This window comes from Carica papaya, chromosome 2 (assembly GCF_054855325.1).
Source record: "Carica papaya isolate Zhongbai chromosome 2, ASM5485532v1, whole genome shotgun sequence".
NCBI classification, from domain to species: domain Eukaryota; kingdom Viridiplantae; phylum Streptophyta; class Magnoliopsida; order Brassicales; family Caricaceae; genus Carica; species Carica papaya.
In genome coordinates this window covers 27,412,375-27,432,101 of record NC_142310.1, presented here as the reverse complement: position 1 = coordinate 27,432,101, position 19,727 = coordinate 27,412,375, and the positions used below count along the sequence as shown (strand labels likewise).

The window sequence follows — 19,727 nt, the reverse complement described above, 5'->3', positions numbered from 1 at the left end:
ACCCCTTATTTAACCATTTCAGATCAAGAAGACCTGGTTCCCGAGCTCGATCTGCAAGAAGATTGCGAGTAGATGCTAGATACTTTATATTTTCCTTTACTTTTCTCATTTCTCGTGTTTCTTTCAGAGAATTCATTCCGTGATGTTTGTTTAGTACTTTTAAGTTATTGTGTAATGGATGTAAACCTTAACCTTTTATTTCACTTCTGCACTTAAATTATTATATATTTCCTTTTAGATTTTCGGGTTCGTTACAGTTGGTATCAGAGCCGCGTTCCTCGGACTCATCCCTTACACAATAATACTTATAGAAACATCAAACCAATGAATTATCACTCAACCATTCCTTGTGAAATGCAGGTACAGAGAGATGAGGGGAGGAAGACCCCACTAAACCGAACAGCCCAGGATGGTTCGCTTAGGGAAGATGTTGACAGAATATTTGAGATGTTGGAGAGACTCATTGCTACCTAGTAGGGCCAAGAGGAGATAAGGGAGCTACCTGACCCTCCCCCGCTACCACAGGTTGAGCCACCACTGCAGGGAGAGGATCCGGAGCCACCTCGGTACGACCCTACTCCTCCACAGTACCACCCGACACCATCACAATATGATTCGGTGCTCCAGCCACAGTATTGTCTGGCACCGGCACAGTACAATCCGGTGTCGTATCAGCACCACAGGACCCCCCAGTATATCCTCAGCCTGGCCCAATCCCTTTTCTATGGGACCCAGTTCCTCCCACGATTTATCCAGGCTACATAGAGAGGTACAAGAGACTAAACTCATCTACTTTTGCAGGGGGATCCTTTTTTAAAAATACCGAGTACTAGTTAGTAGAGACAGAGAAGGTCTTCAAGACCCTAGAGATGACTTTTGAGCAGAAGGTCACCTTTGCTACCTACATGCTAGTGGGAGAAGCAGACCGCTGGTGGGAACTCAAACAGACCACCCTGCCTGTTTCAGTTACTTGAGAATAGTTCCTAGCAGCCTTTCATGCAGAGTACCTCCTAGAGCATCTCCGACATCTGAAGGAGATGAAATTTGTCTAGTTGGTCTAGGAGAACATGACTGTGTCAAAATATGCTCGTAAGTTCCTGGAGTTGGGCCGATACTCCCTTGAGACGTTGTTGGATGCTACCTACATGCTAGTGGGAGAAGCAGACCGCTAATGGGAACTCAAACAAACCACCCTGCCTATTCCAGTTACTTGAGAACAGTTCTTAGCAGCCTTTCATACAGAGTACCTCCCAAAGCATCTCCGACATCTAAAGAAGATGGAGTTTGTCTAGTTGGTCTAGGAGAACATGACTGTGTCAGAATATGCTCGTAAGTTCCTGGAGTTTGGTCGATACTCCTTTGAGACATTGTTGGATGAGGGCAGGAAGGCTAGGAGGTTCCAATGGGGCCTCCACCCAGAGATCAGGCAACATTTGTTCGTGCTGGAGCTCAAGACTTATTCGGCAGTTCTGGCCAAGGCACAGCTGGTGGAGAGGAGCTTCCACACCCTCTCTCAAGCAGCAGAGAACTTCAGACCCTCAGCTCCACCCCGCAAACCAGCACCTACTGCGTCTGTCCAACAGAACAAGAGGCCCAAGCCAATGATCCAGGCTCCAGTGGCAGGACGTGGTAAAATCTGTCAGCATTGCGACAGGGATCATGGGGACCGACCCTACTACCGCCTCAACAACACCTGTCGCATATGTGGTAGTGTCTAACATTATGCGAGAGAGTGCCCAATGAACCAGAATCAGGGCAGACTTCCTATCCAGGGCATGACTTATAACCTCACCCAGCAAGATGCTAAAGCCAACCCAGATGTGGTACAGGGCAAACCCAAGAAAGAGAATGATATACAAGAGATTCTGATAGTTCAAGACTTTCTAAATATGTTTTCGGATGAAGTACCTGGACTGCCAGTGGATAGGGAAGTCGAATTCACCATAGACCTACAGCCAGGCACCCAACCTATTTCGCTTGCTCCTTACCGCATGAGCTGTGTTGAGATGGAGGAACTGAGAAAATATATTACTAAATTGTAAGACAGTAGTTTTATCAGACATTTTGCCAGAAATGGATATGAAACGTTGAGACTATGTATTGATTACAGAGGATTGAACAGAGTCACAATCAAGAACAAATATTCCCTTCTCAAGATTGATGACATCTTCGATCAGTTGTAGGGTGCGCAGATCTTCTCCAAAATAGACATGCGTTCAGGTTACTATCAAGTGAAAATCAGGATAGAAGACATCCCCAAGACAGCTTTTTGAACCAAGTACGGACACTATGAGTTCCTGGTCATGCTATTTGGACTAACCAACGTCTCAGCCATCTTCATAGATCTGATGAACAAGGTCTTCAGATAATTCTTGGATCAATTTTTTATTGTGTTCATCGATGACATCCTGATTTATTCAAAAAACTAAGAGAAACATGCTCACCATCTAGCTCAGATTTTGCAGGTTTTTAAAGGAAAGAAGTTGTATGCAAAGTTGAGTAAGTGTGAATTTTGGCTTAAGCAGACCATTTTTCTGGGACACATCATATCAAAGGATGGAGTATCAGTGAACCTTGAAAAGGTTGAAGCAGTGCTCGGCTGGAAGAAATTGACATCAGTTAAAGAGATCTGTAGCTTTCTGGGAATGGTGGGCTATTACCGCAAGTTTGTTGAATGATTTTCTAGTCTAGCTGCTCCCCTGACCCGGCTCACAAAAAAGAATGTCAAGTTTGAGTGGAATGAGAACTGTGAAAGAAATTTTTCAGAATTAAAGAAATGGCTGACTACTGCACTTATGCTGGCCTTACCGAGTGGATCGGGGGGATATACAGTTTACAGTGATGCCTCCTATCTAGGCCTGGGTTGTGTTTTATTACAGCATGAGAATCTCATAACCTATGGGTCAATATGGTTAAAAAGTCATGAGACAAACTATCCCACCAATAACTTAGAGCTTGTCGCAATCATACATGCCTTGAAGACTTGGCGCCATTATTTATATGGAGAGATCTTTCAGATCTATACCGATCACAAAAGTTTAAAACACATATTCACTCAAAATGATCTCAACATGCGTCAGAGAAGGTGGATAGAATTTCTTAAGGACTATAATTGTGACATCTTGTATCATCCGGGGAAGGGCAAGATGGTAGCCGATGCACTCAGTAGAAAAAGTGCTGGTACATTAGCCTATTTGATAGTTTTAAAATACAGTCAGATTGGGGCCACACAATAGGTTCAGCTTCAGGACTTGAGGAGGGTCACGTGTTTGGGTCATTTGACCATTCAGCCAGAGTTAGTCTAGAGAATAAGAGAAGCTCAGTCCGCCGATTCCGCCCTAATAGTCCTAAAGAAAGATGCAGAATAAGGAATTAGCTCAGAATTTCGAGTCTCCGCCAATGGGTTACTTAGGTTCTAGGACAGAGTGTGTGTTCCAAGTGACAGTGAGTTAAAGAGAGACATCATGACAGAGACCCATAGCTTAAAGTTTATCATGCATCCCGAAAGTACTAAAATGTACCAAAGTATGAGACTCCAATTTTGGTGGAACGGGATGAAAAGAGATATACCTGACTTTGTCTCTAAGTGTTTGGTATGTCAGCAGGTCAAGACAGAGCATCAGCGCCTAGGCGGGCTACTTCAGCCATTACCGATCCTAGAATATAAGTGGAAATATATCACCATGGACTTCGTGATAGGATTACCTAAGGCACGCTCTGGACATGATGTCATCTGGGTAATTGTTGATCGGCTTACCAAGTCTTCCCACTTCTTCGCCATCAAGATGATTGATCCCTTGACCAAGTTAGTAAGAATGTATATCTGGGAAATAGTTAGATTGCATGGAGTGCCAATGACAGTGGTGTTTGACAGGGACCACAGGTTCACTTCTCGGTTTTGGAATAGCTTTCAGCAAGCCATGGGAACAAAACTATCCCTCAGTACTGCATTCCACCCTCAGACTGATAGAAAGTCATAAAGGATAATCCGTACACTTGAAGATATGCTCCGAGCTTGTGTCCTTGACTCCGGAAGCCATTGGGATGACCATATACCCCTGATAGAGTTCATCTACAACAATAGCTACCAAGCGAGTATTGGCATGACTCCGTATGAGCCGTTATATGGACACCCGTGCAAATCACTGATTTGTTAGGAAGAAGTGGGTGATAGAAAACTATTCGGCCCAGATCTGGTAAAGGAGACTACATCCAAAATAGTTAAGATCAGGAAGAACATTCAGACCGCTTAGAACAAGCAGAAGAGTTATGCGGAAAGCCGGATGAGCGATTTAGAATTTGAGGAAGGCGACTGGGTGTTCCTTAAGGTCACTCTTTTCAAGAAAATTAGTAGGTTCGGCAGGAAGAGAAAACTGAACCCCCCGATTTATTGGACTATTTGAAGTCTTAGACAGGATTGGTACCGTCGCCTACGAACTAGCACTACCTGCAGAACTTTCTAAGGTCCACAATGTATTTCATGTGTCCATGATACGCAAGTACAACCCGGACCCCTCTCATGTTTTGGCCCATGAGCCTCTTCCACTCCAAGAAAATTTATCCTACGAGGAAGTACCAGTCGGCATTGTGGATCGAAAGAGCAGATTACTCTGCAACCGAAAAATTTCATTTGTAAAGGTCGTATGGCAGAACCACACACCGAGGGAGGCTACATGGGAGCTAGAATCAAACTTTAGAGTCTAGTATCTCAGTTGTTCGATTGAGAGTGAAAGATAAATTTGAGGGACCAAATTTCTTTTAAGGGGGGAGAGTTGTAACACCCAACATTTGTTTTTGTTTTTATTTTTATTTTTTTAATATATATATTTATTTATTTAATTTATTTTAATTTAATTTAATGGAAAAAGGGGTAAAAATTTGTTAAAAATTAAATTGAAAATAATTTTGGAAAAAAGGGATGAAAATTTGGGTTCTGAGTGTATTTTTGAAAGAAAAATCAGAAATTATGGATCAAAACGTAATTTAAAAAAATTATGCCACGTCAGATGCCCGGTCAGCAGCCCTGACCAACCAGGACGCGCCAAGTGGCAGAGTTGCTGACGCGGGAGGCCACGCGGGGGGGAGACACGTGGGTGATCTGCGTGTGCGCGATCAAACGGCTGAGGTCCGTTCCCGCGAGAACAGACGGCCAAGATTGAATCGCGCACAGACGACCCAGATTGAATCGCGATGAACAGTCCAGATTAACTCCCTATTTAATCGCGATCGGACAGACCAGATCAAAAGAGATGGACGACCCATATCAAAAGCGGATGGGTATAAATAACCTCATCCGCACTCAAACCCTAACTCTAGCTGCCAGAACCCCTCCCCAGAGAAGACAACCTAGCTGCTGGGGAGCCGACCACCGCCACCCGTCGCAACAACGAAACCTTTTTCGACCGCCAAAAAAGGTAAAAATTTTCTATTTTGCACGAAATTCAATTTTAAACCCACCCATGACCAAATCAGAGTGAAAGAACTGACCCATTGACCGAAAAACGCCGTCAAAGCCCGACGGCGCTGCCGTGGAAAATTTCACAAACTGCTTCCGATGAGACCCTTCTCGATTTTTGTTTCGTGTAATTTCTCAATCGTTGTGATTACCATTTTTCTCTCTACAGGTTTACCGAAGCGAAACACCCAACCGCACCGTGAGCCGAAGGAGCCGTCGCACTGGAGAGCTCCGCCGTTGGTGAGTTTCGATTTTTCGTATTTTTTCGGCCCACCGAGGCCCTTTAGCGTGTGTGCTCGCATGAATCGATGTGAAATCGACCGAATTTAGTCGAAAACATTCAACCCGATGTAGACCGCCACTGCGTGCGGCGACACCATCATCAGAGCACGACGAGGCCGCCATATTGGATTTCTGAAATTGGCTGAGTAAGCCCTGGGACTGATTTTTGGGTTTAAATGGGACATTTGTAGGTACTGTAAGCACGTTTCAGTTCCCGAGGAAAAATTCATGGAACCCAGAGACCGTCTGTAGGTGCAGTAACCATTTAGCTTTTCGGCGTCAAATTAAGTAAGGACCTCTCACACTATTTACTATCATGGAATTAAAATTTGAATAAATAATAATACAGTATTTTGTACAAATTAAATAAATGTGCATAATTAATTACGGATAGCTAATGGAGCTTGAAGCGGACATTGTTCTCTGTTGATTTATTTTACAGTCTAAAAGCATAATGGTATCTGGTTTATCTATTTTAAGGTTTAAATGCATGTATTACTGTCTTACTTGACCACTGTTTGATTTTGAGATTTGAGACATGATTGCATTATCTTATGCATGTTTATTTGTTTATATGATTATATTTGATTTGGTAACGAAAACTAAGAGAAAATAGGAAAAGGGTGTGATCAAATAAACAGATAAGACGACAACCTCACTAGATATCCTGGGAGATGGTGGACAGACCGAGTTCATAGAGAACCCTACCGTGAACGTTGTCTCATACGGAACAGAGTATTGAGGTTTAATGTCTTGGTGCTCAGACCAAACGGGGTATGAGGTTGGCTATGTAATTAAGATTGTTAAAGAAAAGGATTCGCATGTAGCAGAGATACCCCTATAGATCCCCATGGATACTAGTAGGCTGTTGAAACGAGAAACGGTTATGATTTAGTTTATTGTTAATAAATGTGAATTTATGATATATTTTATGTTGCTGATCGTGCATGAATTATGATCTATATGACATTATTTCTTCTATAATTTATTTTCATAAATTCCCCAATGGTAAGTAAAAAGGTAAATGGTTTTATTTTTAATAAATGTATTGGTTTGAATTTAGTGCTCCATTGGTTGTTTTTTATTTTCTACCAACCTTTACTTCTGTGTCGGTGATATAGTGTGATGTCCTTACTTGGCTAGTGTAGCTCATCCCTTATTTTACTATTTCAGATCAAGAGGACCTGGTTCCCGAGCCCGATTCGCAAGAAGATTGCGAGTAGATGCTATATACTTTATATTTTCCTTTACTTTTCTCATTTCTTGTATTTCTTTTAGAGAATTGATGTCGTGATATTTGTTTAGTACTTTTAAGTTATTGTATAAGGAATGTAAACCTTAACATTTTATTTCGCTTCCGCACTTAAATTATTATATATTTTATTTTGGATTTCCGAGATCGTTACAATACTAAATTAGTTTTATGTGAAAATCTCAATTATATTAATTCTTAATTTTAATTTTAATTCTTATGATAAAAATATAATAAAAAATTGAATGAAAATAAGTTATAAATTAATTTTATATTTAATTTAAATTGTTTTTTTTGTAATTTATTTATTGAGAAATGAAAATCTTAAATCAATTGTTAAAATTAAAAATATAAATTTAGTTAATTGAATTATATATTATATATGTAAATTAATAATCACTAATTTATGTAATATCAATAACAATATTCTTGATATTAATATAATATATTAATTAATTAATTATACATTATAATTGATTGTGGTACATGAATATAATACTAATTACATAAATTGTGAAATAGATCATGTTCCCAAGTCACATTTTTTGTAAAGATACCGATTTAATTTTTCTTTTAAATTAATTAATATATTGAATGTAACGGCCTCGGAAATTTAAATGAGATATATGTATTAAAAATGTCAAATGCGGAAGCGTAATAAAAATTTTGATTAACATCCTTTACACAATAACCAAAACGTACTTAAAACATGAAAGAACAAAATAACTAAGAGAGATACTCGAAATAAAAACTATAAATATAACTATAAAGTCTTTAGGTGTCCCCTTCGCCGTCTTCCTGCGGAACGGGCTCGGGAACAACGTCTTCCTGATCTGAAATATTTAAATAAAAGATGAGCTACACCAGCCCAGTAAAAATATCACACTATCTCACCGCCACAGAAGTAAAGGTGGGTAGAAAACAAAGATGACCAATGGAGTATAATTTATAACAAACTCGTTTATTAACATAAAAAAAACCTATACTGTCCACTTACCTTGGTGAGATCCATGAAAACAACATATGAAAATAATAACCTTATGATATCATGAAATCATACACACTTTATAACATAACATATATCACAACTTTACATTTCAATCATCAGGAAACAGATTTCCTCTTTTACCAGCCTACTAGTATCCCTGGGGATCCATAGGGGATCCCATCTACACGTGAACCATTAACATTTACAACCTGATTCCAGGGCCATCCTCATACCTCGTTTGATATGGGTGCCAAAACCATGAACCTCAATAACCCGTCCGGTATGAGGATGAAACGGACCGTTCCCATACCCCGTCCGGTATGAGCGCCAAAACACATAAGGTCTCCATACCCCGTCCGGTATGAGAGACCCCGTTCCCGGTAGGGTTCCCTACGGACTCGGTCCGTCCACCATCTCCCAGGATATCTAGTCAGGCTGTCCACATTATCCACTCATCAATTCACATAACCTTTTTGCCTTTTTCCTTAATCTCAATCATCCAATCATACACAACATATAAACCAGTAATTGACACCAAACAAAACAGTACCGGGTTCACCATAATACAAACCATAATAAAAGAAACCATGATTCATGCATACGATACCATAACATAATTACATCAAACATCATGCTGCATTTAATGCTGGAAATTAAATCAGACAATAACAGACCAACACTGTATCATACTCGGGCTTCAGTGGCAACTTTAATCAATTATACATCTATAAAGTCGCACAGTACAGTTTAATTATTTATTTAGCTTTAATACCATGATAAGAAATAGGGCGAGGGGTCCTTACTCATTTTGGGGTCTGAATTCGACTTTACAGTGCGCCTACAGGCTGTCCCTAATTTCCCTAAACTTTTTTTGGGAAACTGAAACGCACTACCGGTACCTGCACGTGTCCCAAAAATCCCAAATCAGACCTAGGGCCCATTTCAGCCAATATCGCAATTCCGACACGGCGGCTCCGCCGTGCTCCGGCAACGGCGCCGCCGCTTGCGGCGACAATTCACCTCGAGTTGGCCGTTTTCGGCCGAATTCGGCCACACTTGCATCAGTCCCTACGATAAAACAACCCTAGGGCCCTTGGTGGGCCAAAAAATCACGAAAAACTGAAACTTACTAGCGGCGTTGCTCTCGAGTGCGGCGGCTCCTCCGGCGTGAGTTGTGTTTTGATGTTTGGCTCCGATCAACCTGTAGAGAAAAGAACAGCGATCACAGTGGTATAAAAATTTCATCGAACGGAGGCCGGGAAGGGCCTCATCGGAGGCAAAAATCGAGGAGGGGCGCGGCGGCGTCGCTAAGCTTCGGTTGGGTTTTCTGGCCGTTTTGCTGGTGGTTTGGCTCCGATTTGGCCATAGGCGGACTCAACATCGAAAAACGAGCAAGGGGGAGAAAATTTACCTCGATCGCCGGTCGGAAACTTCCCCGGTGCGCCAGCGGGTGGCGGCGGCCGGCTCCTCCGGCATCTGGTTCTTCTTCTCCGGTGAGGCACTGGCAGCTAGGATTTTTGTGGTCAGGTGTGGGTGGGGTTATTTATAACCTTTGCCTTTTAATCTCAATTGTCCATCAAGATTAAATCTGGACCGTTCGATCGCGATTTAATTAGGATTAAATCTGGGTCGTCCATCGCAATGCAATCTGGGCCGTCCGTACGCACGGGAACGGATTTGGGCCGTCCAATCGCGCGCACGCTGATCGCCCACGTGGCCCGTCCCCTGGTCAGCGTTTTCTTGCCACGCGGCGCGTCTTGGTTGGCCGGCGCTGCTGACCGGGCCGCTGACGTGGCTACTGACGTGGTACAATTTTTTTAAATTGCGTTTTGACCATCGGTTTCCGATTTTCTTTTCAAAAACACCCTCATAATCCAAATTTTCACTCATTTTTCCCAAAATCAATTTCAATTAAATCCAAATAATATTTTATCCAATTTTATCATTATTATTATTTTTATTTTTCATTAAATTAGACTAAATTAAATCAAATTAAATTAATTAAAAATCAAAAAAATTCAAATAATTACAAAATAAAATAATAATAACACTTGGGGTGTTACATTGAAAACATCTATTATTTTTATAAGATTTACTGTTTTATCTTTCGAGATTAGATTTTATAATTCTAATATTTTAAATTCAATAATTTTTATTATAAATTAGCAATTATTTCTAAAATTTTATTTAAACAAATAATTTATAATAAATAAATTTGAAATAAGAGTATGTTTTGGTAATTATTTTTAATTAGATAAATATGTATGAGTTAATCAAAAAGAAGGAACAAGTTAATGGAGAAATACTATAATGAATTCATAATTACATAATTCTAATTAAAAGCTAATTGTTGTTTAATTAAAAATCCTCAAATTTTAGTTTAATTTATGTTGAATTTGAGTCTTAAATTTCTAAAATATTGATACAACTTTAATTCTATTAAAATATTAATTTCATTCATTTAACTATATTTATTTAATTTAAGTTTTTATCAGTCATTAATTGGTAGTTTACTAAGACAGTGGAATCTCAACCTGAATTTTCACACCCTGTTTGAGACTAAGGTCAGGACAAGAATCAAAATTATTTTAGGAGGTCAAGGGTTGGAGGATAATTTAAATATTATTTTGAATTAGTGATAAATGTATCTAGACTCATTTAGAATTTAATAGAAAGGGGTGTATTAAATGCTTATGCATAAATTCTCTTCAATGATTAAATATTATATTTAATTATTGTGCGTTACAACATTACATCTTTTTGTTAATAACAAATCCCTTTGACTTTATAAAAAAAAAAAAAACCGACGACTTTTGTACTTAATGGTTAAGTAAGTTTCTATTTTCATATGTCAGCATTTTAGAGGATAGACATATCGTCATAACGATTAAGGAAGGGTAAATCGGTGAAAGGCAATTTGGATATTTTGCATTTTAAATATATATATCAACTAATCCTTACCTACCAATAAGACAGAGGTAGTTCTCACAACAATCATTTTTCATCTTCTTCCTAATTCTTCTGGTTAGTCTCATTAATTAATTATATATATGTTTTTTTTTTTTTGTGGCTAATGGGTTAATTAGTTGAGGTACGCTTTGTTACCAGGTTGATCGACAATGGAGGAAGGTGCAAATGGGATTATTTTGGAACAATCGGCTTTAACTTTTGGCCCGATAGGCAAGAGATCAGACAAAGATATGTCACCATCGTCCAGTGAATTGACTGTGACAAGCCCCGTTGATATGAACTTCACTTTGAAGATGGAGGCTCTTCCTCCTAGCGAGAGGCCTGAATTTGATCGTGAGATAGACGATATGAATGAGAAAAGGTACATGTAGTATATGTTGAATAATAAATTGAATCGATAGATTGATTGATTGTTCTCTAACACTTCTTCTCATGAGTAAATTAACAAGACCAAAAGCATGAATCACAATTATAGGCCTAATCAGTCTTGTATGAAATTAATTTTTAATACAATAGACATGCATGATTCAAATGTAAAGATTTTAAAACAAACTAGAATTGAATTTAAAATATGTTCATATTAAATAATTAAGATTAGATCTGTAAACAAAAATATCCTTAAATTTATATTAGAAAAAATCTGTATGTCATGCGTTAGATCTTTCAAATCCATATATTAATACTTTAGAGTTTTCATACACTCTCTTTTTGGATGAGAGGATGACAGAATAAAAAAATCTTAACATATGATTTTGGGACCATAACCGTCTGTTTATATCCTTAAATTTTTGTTATTTTAATTTTATTTATACAAAATTAAAAATTACATTTTTGATCTCTACATATAAAATAAAAGTTTACACTTTAAGGTCAAAATAATTTTAACCGTACTAGACACTTAAATAGACATAACTAAATTTGATAGTCTTTTATATATAATAAACTAATATATAAATCCACACGGTTGATTAAAATCCAACATCAAATACTGTATTTGTATTTGTAGTTCTAATTTTGTGTTAAATAATATATTGAATTAATTAATCTAAAATCTTTAAGGTCATTTTATGCTATAACACGTCCTCCAGGCATAGAGATGGACACCCATTAATCTGTCCTGACTCACCCCAGATGGAGCAAAAAAAAGCCTATATATAATTTATTAGGTACGAGGCATATATAGATAGAAAAGCATAAACGCCGAACGAATACAGAGGGAATTGATATATCTTTACTCCTCTTTTATGAATAAATATTTAATTTATAATATTATGTTATATTTTATTATTTAGTATATTATGTTTGAATAGTATTTTAAATTATATTTTATTTTGATTAATACTTGGAGATTTTTTAATTAAGTTTTCGTTATTTATTTAAAAATTTTAAACTTAAAAAGGGGATAAATGGGTGGGTAGGAAGTGTTATCCATGGACATGTATATGATTTTCTGTCTGCTTTTGGGGTATAACTTTATATATTTTTTTACTAGTAAAGTAAAGTGGGTATAAAAAATCAACATACTCATCTCGTACCTATATCTACCCGTACATGTGCCTCATTATGTTGAAAGTATGGATCAAACCGACCTTGGGTGAAGTTAATTTTTAATGAAAATGATGCTACGAGGATTATATTAAACAGATTATCTAAAAAAATTAATAAGATTTTGGTAGATTTGTACATGATTCACGTTTTTAACTTAATGAATTTATGTACGAGAGACACATTAGAATATAAATAATTGATTGATGTTATTTCTTATCAGTTTAAGTTTTTGAGATAATTAATTTACTTTATTATTTAAAAATATATAAAATTTATAATTCTTTCTTTTTATTTATAGATATTCTCCGTACATATGTTGTTATAAGTAAAAAATTATAAAATATCCTGAATGATTTGTTTTAATGTTTGTTAGAAAATTATGAAAGAAAAAATAAGAGTGAGTTACTCATATTTATGAAATTTTTAGTTGATTTATATTTTAAAATTACCTTATAATTAATCATCTTAAATTATTATTTTAGTTAGAGGTATGAGAACTTTGTAGGAAAATAATCCACCAGCATAGAATTTTGACATTATCTCTCATATTAATTAATTAATTAGAGTTAGGACATTTATACATATATTTTTAAATTTATAAATGAGATTTACATTTTCACCCCCAATAAGAAAATTAATGTATAAATATGGGTAGTTACTGATTTAGTCTTTTACTATATTAAAGAGTATATATAACCTATTAGTTAAGTTAAGTATTATTTATTTATTTATTTATTTTTTGATATACAGAAAATTTGCTAGTTTGATAAACTCCCAGAAAAATCCACCTACACAGTTTCAACAAATGAGTAAGGTTGAAAATAAGGTGAAATTCCCAAAGGTATGCATATTATTATTACTCCCATTCACTTATATATATATTTATGTTTTTTATTTCTTTTTTCTTGACTGTGTTTGCTTTCTATAATTATTTTCTAAAAAAAAAAAATAACATGGGCTACAATTAAGTATACGGATCTATTGGAACATTTATACTTGTTAATCAGGAAAGCCATAATAAAAAAATCACTAGCATATTTGTGTGTGTGTATATATATATACACTCAAGTGGGTATATGTGCGTGCCATTAGGCTGTCAACTAAGCGGCATAAAGTTAATTTTCAAATTTTTTAAAAGCTGATTTTCTTTTTTTAATTATAAGAAAATCAAAGTTAGTGCCTATATAATATTGTAATTCTAAATAAAAGTGAAATAACAAGATAAAATTCTCATCACTTTAGATTTGCTAAAATGGATAAATCATATCACAAAAATAGAAAAGACATCATCTTTGATCCGAAGAGTGATATAGAATTGGGAATCAGGTTAGTTGGAGAGCTCGGAGGGTGGTGGAAAAAGTTGATGTTTCCAGTCTATGTAGGCACCCTTGAGAGCACAACCGAGCTTTTGCATCTGGAAAAATGTATTCTTCTCAAGTTTTGACAAGGTTAAAGATGTATTCATCTCAAGAAGAATTGAATAAGTGTCAGGACCAACTTTTGGCATTATAAGGTATGCTTTGTTTGAGGAAATGGTGAAAATTGAGGCAAGAATAGGTGGTGTTATGTTTCAAAGTTTAAGGATAAGAGTGAGATTATTTGAAAATGTAGGTATTAGGCAATCAAATTGTAGATGTATCACAATGCAAGATCAAACTTCAATGATTAGAAGCAATATAGACAACCTGAAGTAGGAGATGACATTAAAAAGGATAAGGATGTTGAGGAGGCAGGTCTTGTTAGAGGCAATGGTGAATCAGAAAGTTACAGCAAACAAGAAAGCTGTGTTGATGATGTATCACACAAGTAAATGGATGAAGGGCAAGAGCAAGAGCAAGAGGTGGAGGACGACGTTGTGATAATCCATTTAACCAGGCCAGAGGAAACTGAATGGCTGAAAAGGTATGCAGTGGTAGAACTAAGAGGAGGATGTTTGACAAAGGACTTAAAGGAGGAAATGATGGGAAGGAACAAAGAGTTGTTGGATGGTTAAATACTGGAGATATGACTTAGCATTACCAACTTTCTACAGTTTTGAGGCCAGGGAAAATGTGCTAAAAAGCTATAGAGGTAGGCAAGAAAAACCAGTAGTCCATGGTTATCATGACAAGGGCCACCACAGAATGCCTTGAGCCGATGATAGGATGGAATATTCCCAGGAAAGGTCCAAACTTTTTAAGAAAGGAAATTCAAATTCAAACTGGGCAGGACCAATTTTCGCAATTTGATTATGGCAGACACGCCTAAACATGAGAGTTTCTGAGTTAGCGCTGAAGATAGAAGAGGGGAAGGAACATGGAACCAGAAATATAAGCATACTTTCAGTAGGAAGAAGAGGAGAACATACTGCCCAACCAAGTAAGGAAAATGGTTTTAATGCACACAGATGGGGTAGAATAATATGTCATACACCTATCAAGCTTGGGCTTCCAAAAAAGAAGGGTCCAAAAACCAGGGCCCTAATGTTATTGTAGACCCAATAAAAGAGATTGAAAATAGTGTGAAAAAAGCGGATGATATAGGACACGTCTGGCAATAGGACTTGGCCAGAGAAAGAGAAGGGAGGATGATGATGGAGATAATGTGTGTAAAAATCGAAAGAGCACAGAGAGGGGTGAGAAAAAGCAATTTGAGAGGGAAAAGAATTTGCGCGATGAAAGCTAAAAGGAGCGGGATTCGCCCTTAGCCGATGGGAATACTCAAGATGAAACTGTATCCTCAATTTCGGCAGATGGGCACTTGTGAAAGTGGGCAGGCAGAGATATAAAAGAAGAATAGGCATGAAGAAGAACAGAGAGAATGCTTGGTGCAGACAGGATTCTCAAGCAATCGTCATGGACGGTGTCGTCAGAAAGAGGAAAATAGTTACCACTGGTAATCGTGTAAAAATTAAGGAATTGGAGGATTTGGGATGAACACAATGTCTGATGCATGCATTCAAAATCAAAATAACGTCTTAAAGAGGGAAGTTCAAATGTTCCTTGAGGTTTCTGACCAGCTTGACGTAATCTTTTCTAAACAGAGAGATGAAGTCATTGGAGGCGTAGATGAGTTGGAAGAAATGCATTTGCAAGATGTGGAAGAGCTGGGAGAGGAGGTACAATTTGATGTTCATCCTATATATGCGCTTTCTTTGTTTCCTCTCTGATGATGATTATTAAATGGAATGTGAGGGTACTAGGAGTATTGTGAAAAAGAGGGTCGTGAAAAAGCAGACTAGGAGGGTTAAACCGACTATGGTTTTGCTTTAAGAACCTAAACTAAAAACTACTGTATGAATGTGATTAGAACCTTGTGAATAGCCATGGGATTGAGAATTACTTTGCCCCTTCCAGTGGCACTTCTGGGGACTGCTTTCTATGCAGGACACTGATGTTTTTGAGTTGACAAATTAATTCTATTTATGTGATCCTGACGGGCTCTATCAAACAAATTAACTTTTGTTGCGAGTTGGTAAATGTGTATAACCCATGTAATGACCAAGAGAGGAAAAGGTTGTGGGAGGATCTTGCTTCTACCATTTGTCCGAGTCAAATGCATATCTGTATTGGAGGGGACTTTAATGTTATGTTGGAGCCAGGGGCGACAATTGGGTTAAAGTGAACATGCTTGTAGAGATGAAGATTTTTGTGGACTTTGTGGGGAGACTTGATCTATGTGATTTGACCATGGCTGCTCACACTTTCACATGGGCTAATTTCAGGGATAGGACGACATTTAGCAGACTGGATCACTTTATCACAAGTCCTGCTTTTAGTGAGTTCTTCTTGGACATTTCTCATTTTGCTATTGATAATAATATATTTTGATCACTCCCAACTTTTGTTAATCCTACTTAATATTAATTGGACTCCGAAGGCTTTTAGGTCGTTTGATACTGTTTTAAAGGATAGAAATATCTATTTGTATATGTAGCATCATTGGAGTTCATATAACATCAAGGGGTCTACTAGTTTTCTTCTAGCAAGTTACATAAGGTTATTAAAACATGATGTAAGAGAGTGGTAGAGACAGAAACTTAGGAATTTAGAGGGCAGGATCAGTGATCTGAATAAGGAAATCAACCAGGCAATAAAGGTTAAACAAAATAATCTGCTGAAAAGAGAATGGAAAGATGGAGCTTACTATAGACTGAGGAGAGTATTTGGAGACAGAGATCTGGAATCAATTGGCTGGGAGATGGGGATAATAATACCAAGTTTTTTCATCAAGCAATATTAGAGAAGAGACGTATTAGTGATAATTGCGTACTTGTCTTTGAACAACATCTTATCTCTAAAAATGGAAATCCACCAAACTGACCATTCATTGTTTGTAGACTAGTTACGTTTTATATGGAGGCAGCTGTTTTTGTCCGTATAAATGAAAGAGTACAACTACCTTCCTAATCTCCAAAAAAGTTCTATAATCTTTTTAGTGTGTTTGGAAATTCCCTTTCCTTTTGTAAGTCTCTAACTCATTTCTTCTAATTTTAAGGTTTTGTCTTGATTTGATTATCTCTTTCTTTGCCGCTGGTCATTTGTAGGTGATTGATAAACAAGAATCAATGGAGAAAGCTGACAAGAAAATTTCTAGTAGAGGCAACCCACTGAAATTTTACTGGCCTGAAAAGTTCTCGCCCATTAAATTAACACCAACCAATATCACTTTAGCCCCAAGTAATTTTAAGATATGGAAAATGGGCAAATATAATGTCAAATCTACTGGTGATGATGGTAATGGTACTGATGATGAGTCTTTCGCTAGTAACTCAAGTACTAACATGGATCCAAGGAGGAACAAGAGGTAAATGATCACCATTTTGTATTTTCATATTTTTATATTAGTTTTATGCAACTTAATTTTTTTCTATTAATACGTAATTAAAGCATTAATAACATACGCTGATTTTTTTAGGACTTCATCAAACGAGCTGTGTTCTGAACAAGAATATAAACAACAAAAGGTTCAATCTTCTTCCTATATGGAAAAGCTCGAGCATTTATGGAAAAAAAATACAGATACATATATATTAAATTTATTTTTCCTAATTTTAATATGTTGATAACAACTACATATGCATATACATGAAAACACATATCTATTATCACATATTTCCCATGTATGTTGAGTCAGATGGCTTCACAAATTGAAAGCTCTGAAGATAAGGGAAGTACTTCGCTAATGGAGAAGAAGGATAGCTCAATGAACATGTCAGCTATCTCTAAAAATAACTCCACATTTCGGTTTGGTAAGTTCTCTTTCTCTCTCTCTCTCTCTCTCTCTCTCCCTCCCTCCCTATGCATTTTAATGTCTTCATCAGAAAATATGTGTATGTTCACTTATATATACATGTTTTTGGGAAGTGTCCTCTTATATACACATTTACTATATGTATTCACATAAATGCATTTTTTTTCCTTTTTTTTTTTTTTATGCAAAACAAGGTAAACTTATTAAAATTCCAAACAAACCACTACGGTATACAACAATCACTTGCATAGATACACATGCACAAGTTTGCAAAAGTAATTACAACAAAAATAAAACGTGCATTGACAGGTGAATTTGAAGAGAGACAAAGTGAGATAAATCATATGAAACAATTCTATAATAATCACCTCACCAGGCTAGCACATATTCAAAGAGAAACCGTGGTGGAAAATCAATTATTAGAAGCGCTGATGGCAAACTCGAGCATCTTAAATCTTTTTTTTGAAGAATCTGAACAAACACCCCACATGAATCCAAAGCAAGGTAAACATGGTCTCTCTGGATGAAAACATGGTCTCTCTGGATCCCATTGAATTTCATTCTAAAGAGTAACCTACAAACATTTCTCTAGAGATCAAATTTAAAGTAATATATATATATATATATATGTGATTCATTCTAACTCACACCTCCATTTCAGGTCAATCTAAGGATCAGTGAAGACAACAGGGTAAGAGCATAACCGTTGAGACCTGAGCTAGGCTGTGTTGGACCTATTTGAGGAGTGTTTTGGAACAATTTATTGAAAAAAAATGAGAAAGTTAAGACTTGTGAAGCCTCATATCTAGTTTTCAATTATATTATGTCAAAGAGATGATTAGAATGTTATAATTTTATATTATGTGAATTGCTGCGAAAATAAAAACTTTTGATAATTATTATTCTGATTTCTGTGTGCCCGTGCCCTTATAGGGATGCAGGATGTTATATTTATTTATTTATTTTTTATCTAAAAGTAATATTTTTTACATATATATTACATTATATTTATCCTCAAAAAACATATATTTAAGTCAAAATATAAATAAAGAAATATAGTAGAGTTAAGTAATCTAAGTTTTATAATATTTTTTTTATTGTGTATATAAATGTTGGTATACATGCATGCATATATTTACATAATTGTCTATGTATGTATATGTATACAATAGATGCATATATTATATGTAATATATAATTTGACTTTTTATAGAACTACTTTGTTTTAAAAGAAAGAACTTTATGAATAACATGAAGATTTTAGATGTATAACATTACAAATCTCAAATATAAGCATCAAGTTATGAGTAACAACTCGCAAAGCTTAGAAAGCATCCCAACTATACATAAAAATAACACAAAATTGTCATAAGTTGACTTGAATAAAAGGAAAATCATAACACATTCACCAGAAAAACATTAAGCTCACACTACCATGCAGGGAAAAAGTACAAATACTTGTAGTGAAGTTGTTTTAGAACTGTTTACTTAATTATTCCATTAAGTTGTTTTATTCCTCTTTTTTTTTTTTTTTAAATTTTAAAAATTAAATAATGTTATTTTTAGTGAAGCAATTTCTATTATTCAAGAATGTAGGAAAATATTTTTAGTAAAATTATTTTTCTTAGTGAAATTATTTTTAGTATATAGATATATATTTCATAATAGCTTTTATTATCATAAAAAACATATTGTTGCAAGTACAATTAGAGACAAAAGAACAGTAGAACTCATGGCATTAATAGATTAAGCTAAGAGAACATGTACCTACAACGACAAATAATTGGACCCAAGCGCTTATAGATCCAAAAAACAGTGTGTGTAAGAAGATGGAGAAAGAAATGAAGGAAAGAGGGAGAATACACGTTTGCCATTGGACTCAAAATTTGGCTGCTTCACAACTTAATATATTAGTACTTTAATTGATATATCATTACACCCAAATGCTAAAAGGAAGAGCTTAAATAGCAGTAATAATAATACCAATTAGTAGGTAATTT

At 36.1% G+C, this 19,727-nt stretch overlaps 1 protein-coding gene across 3 annotated transcripts; it reads left to right on the top strand.

Annotated features, from left to right (window-relative positions):
* The first annotated feature begins 10,855 nt into the window (after positions 1–10,855).
* LOC110806902 (uncharacterized) lies at positions 10,856–18,635 on the top strand. 3 transcript variants are annotated; one of them, XM_088213805.1, is made up of 9 exons: positions 10,857–11,001; positions 11,086–11,308; positions 13,246–13,336; positions 15,518–15,592; positions 17,021–17,280; positions 17,392–17,440; positions 17,611–17,725; positions 18,037–18,231; positions 18,389–18,635. In XM_088213805.1, exons 2-9 carry the CDS (start codon positions 11,097–11,099, stop codon positions 18,406–18,408), a joined length of 1,017 nt encoding a protein of 338 aa, XP_088069931.1. In that variant the 5' UTR covers positions 10,857–11,001; positions 11,086–11,096; the 3' UTR covers positions 18,409–18,635. The 3 variants fall into 3 exon arrangements, with proteins under 3 accessions (XP_088069933.1, XP_088069931.1, XP_088069932.1); XM_088213807.1 differs by lacking the exon at positions 18,037–18,231 and having other exon boundaries at positions 10,856–11,001; XM_088213806.1 differs by lacking the exon at positions 15,518–15,592.
* The last annotated feature ends 1,092 nt before the right edge of the window (positions 18,636–19,727 follow it).

What these genes read in the sequence shown, in the direction of transcription:
- LOC110806902 (XM_088213805.1), top strand. Translation starts at nt 11,097, where the DNA reads ATGGAGGAAGGTGCAAATGGGATTATTTTGGAACAATCGGCTTTAACT. An exon ending in AAGAATATAAACAACAAAAG is followed by an intron (nt 17,441 to 17,610) that starts GTTCAATCTTCT and finishes ATGTTGAGTCAG; the next exon opens with ATGGCTTCACAAATTGAAAG. An exon ending in TAACTCCACATTTCGGTTTG is followed by an intron (nt 17,726 to 18,036) that starts GTAAGTTCTCTT and finishes GTGCATTGACAG; the next exon opens with GTGAATTTGAAGAGAGACAA.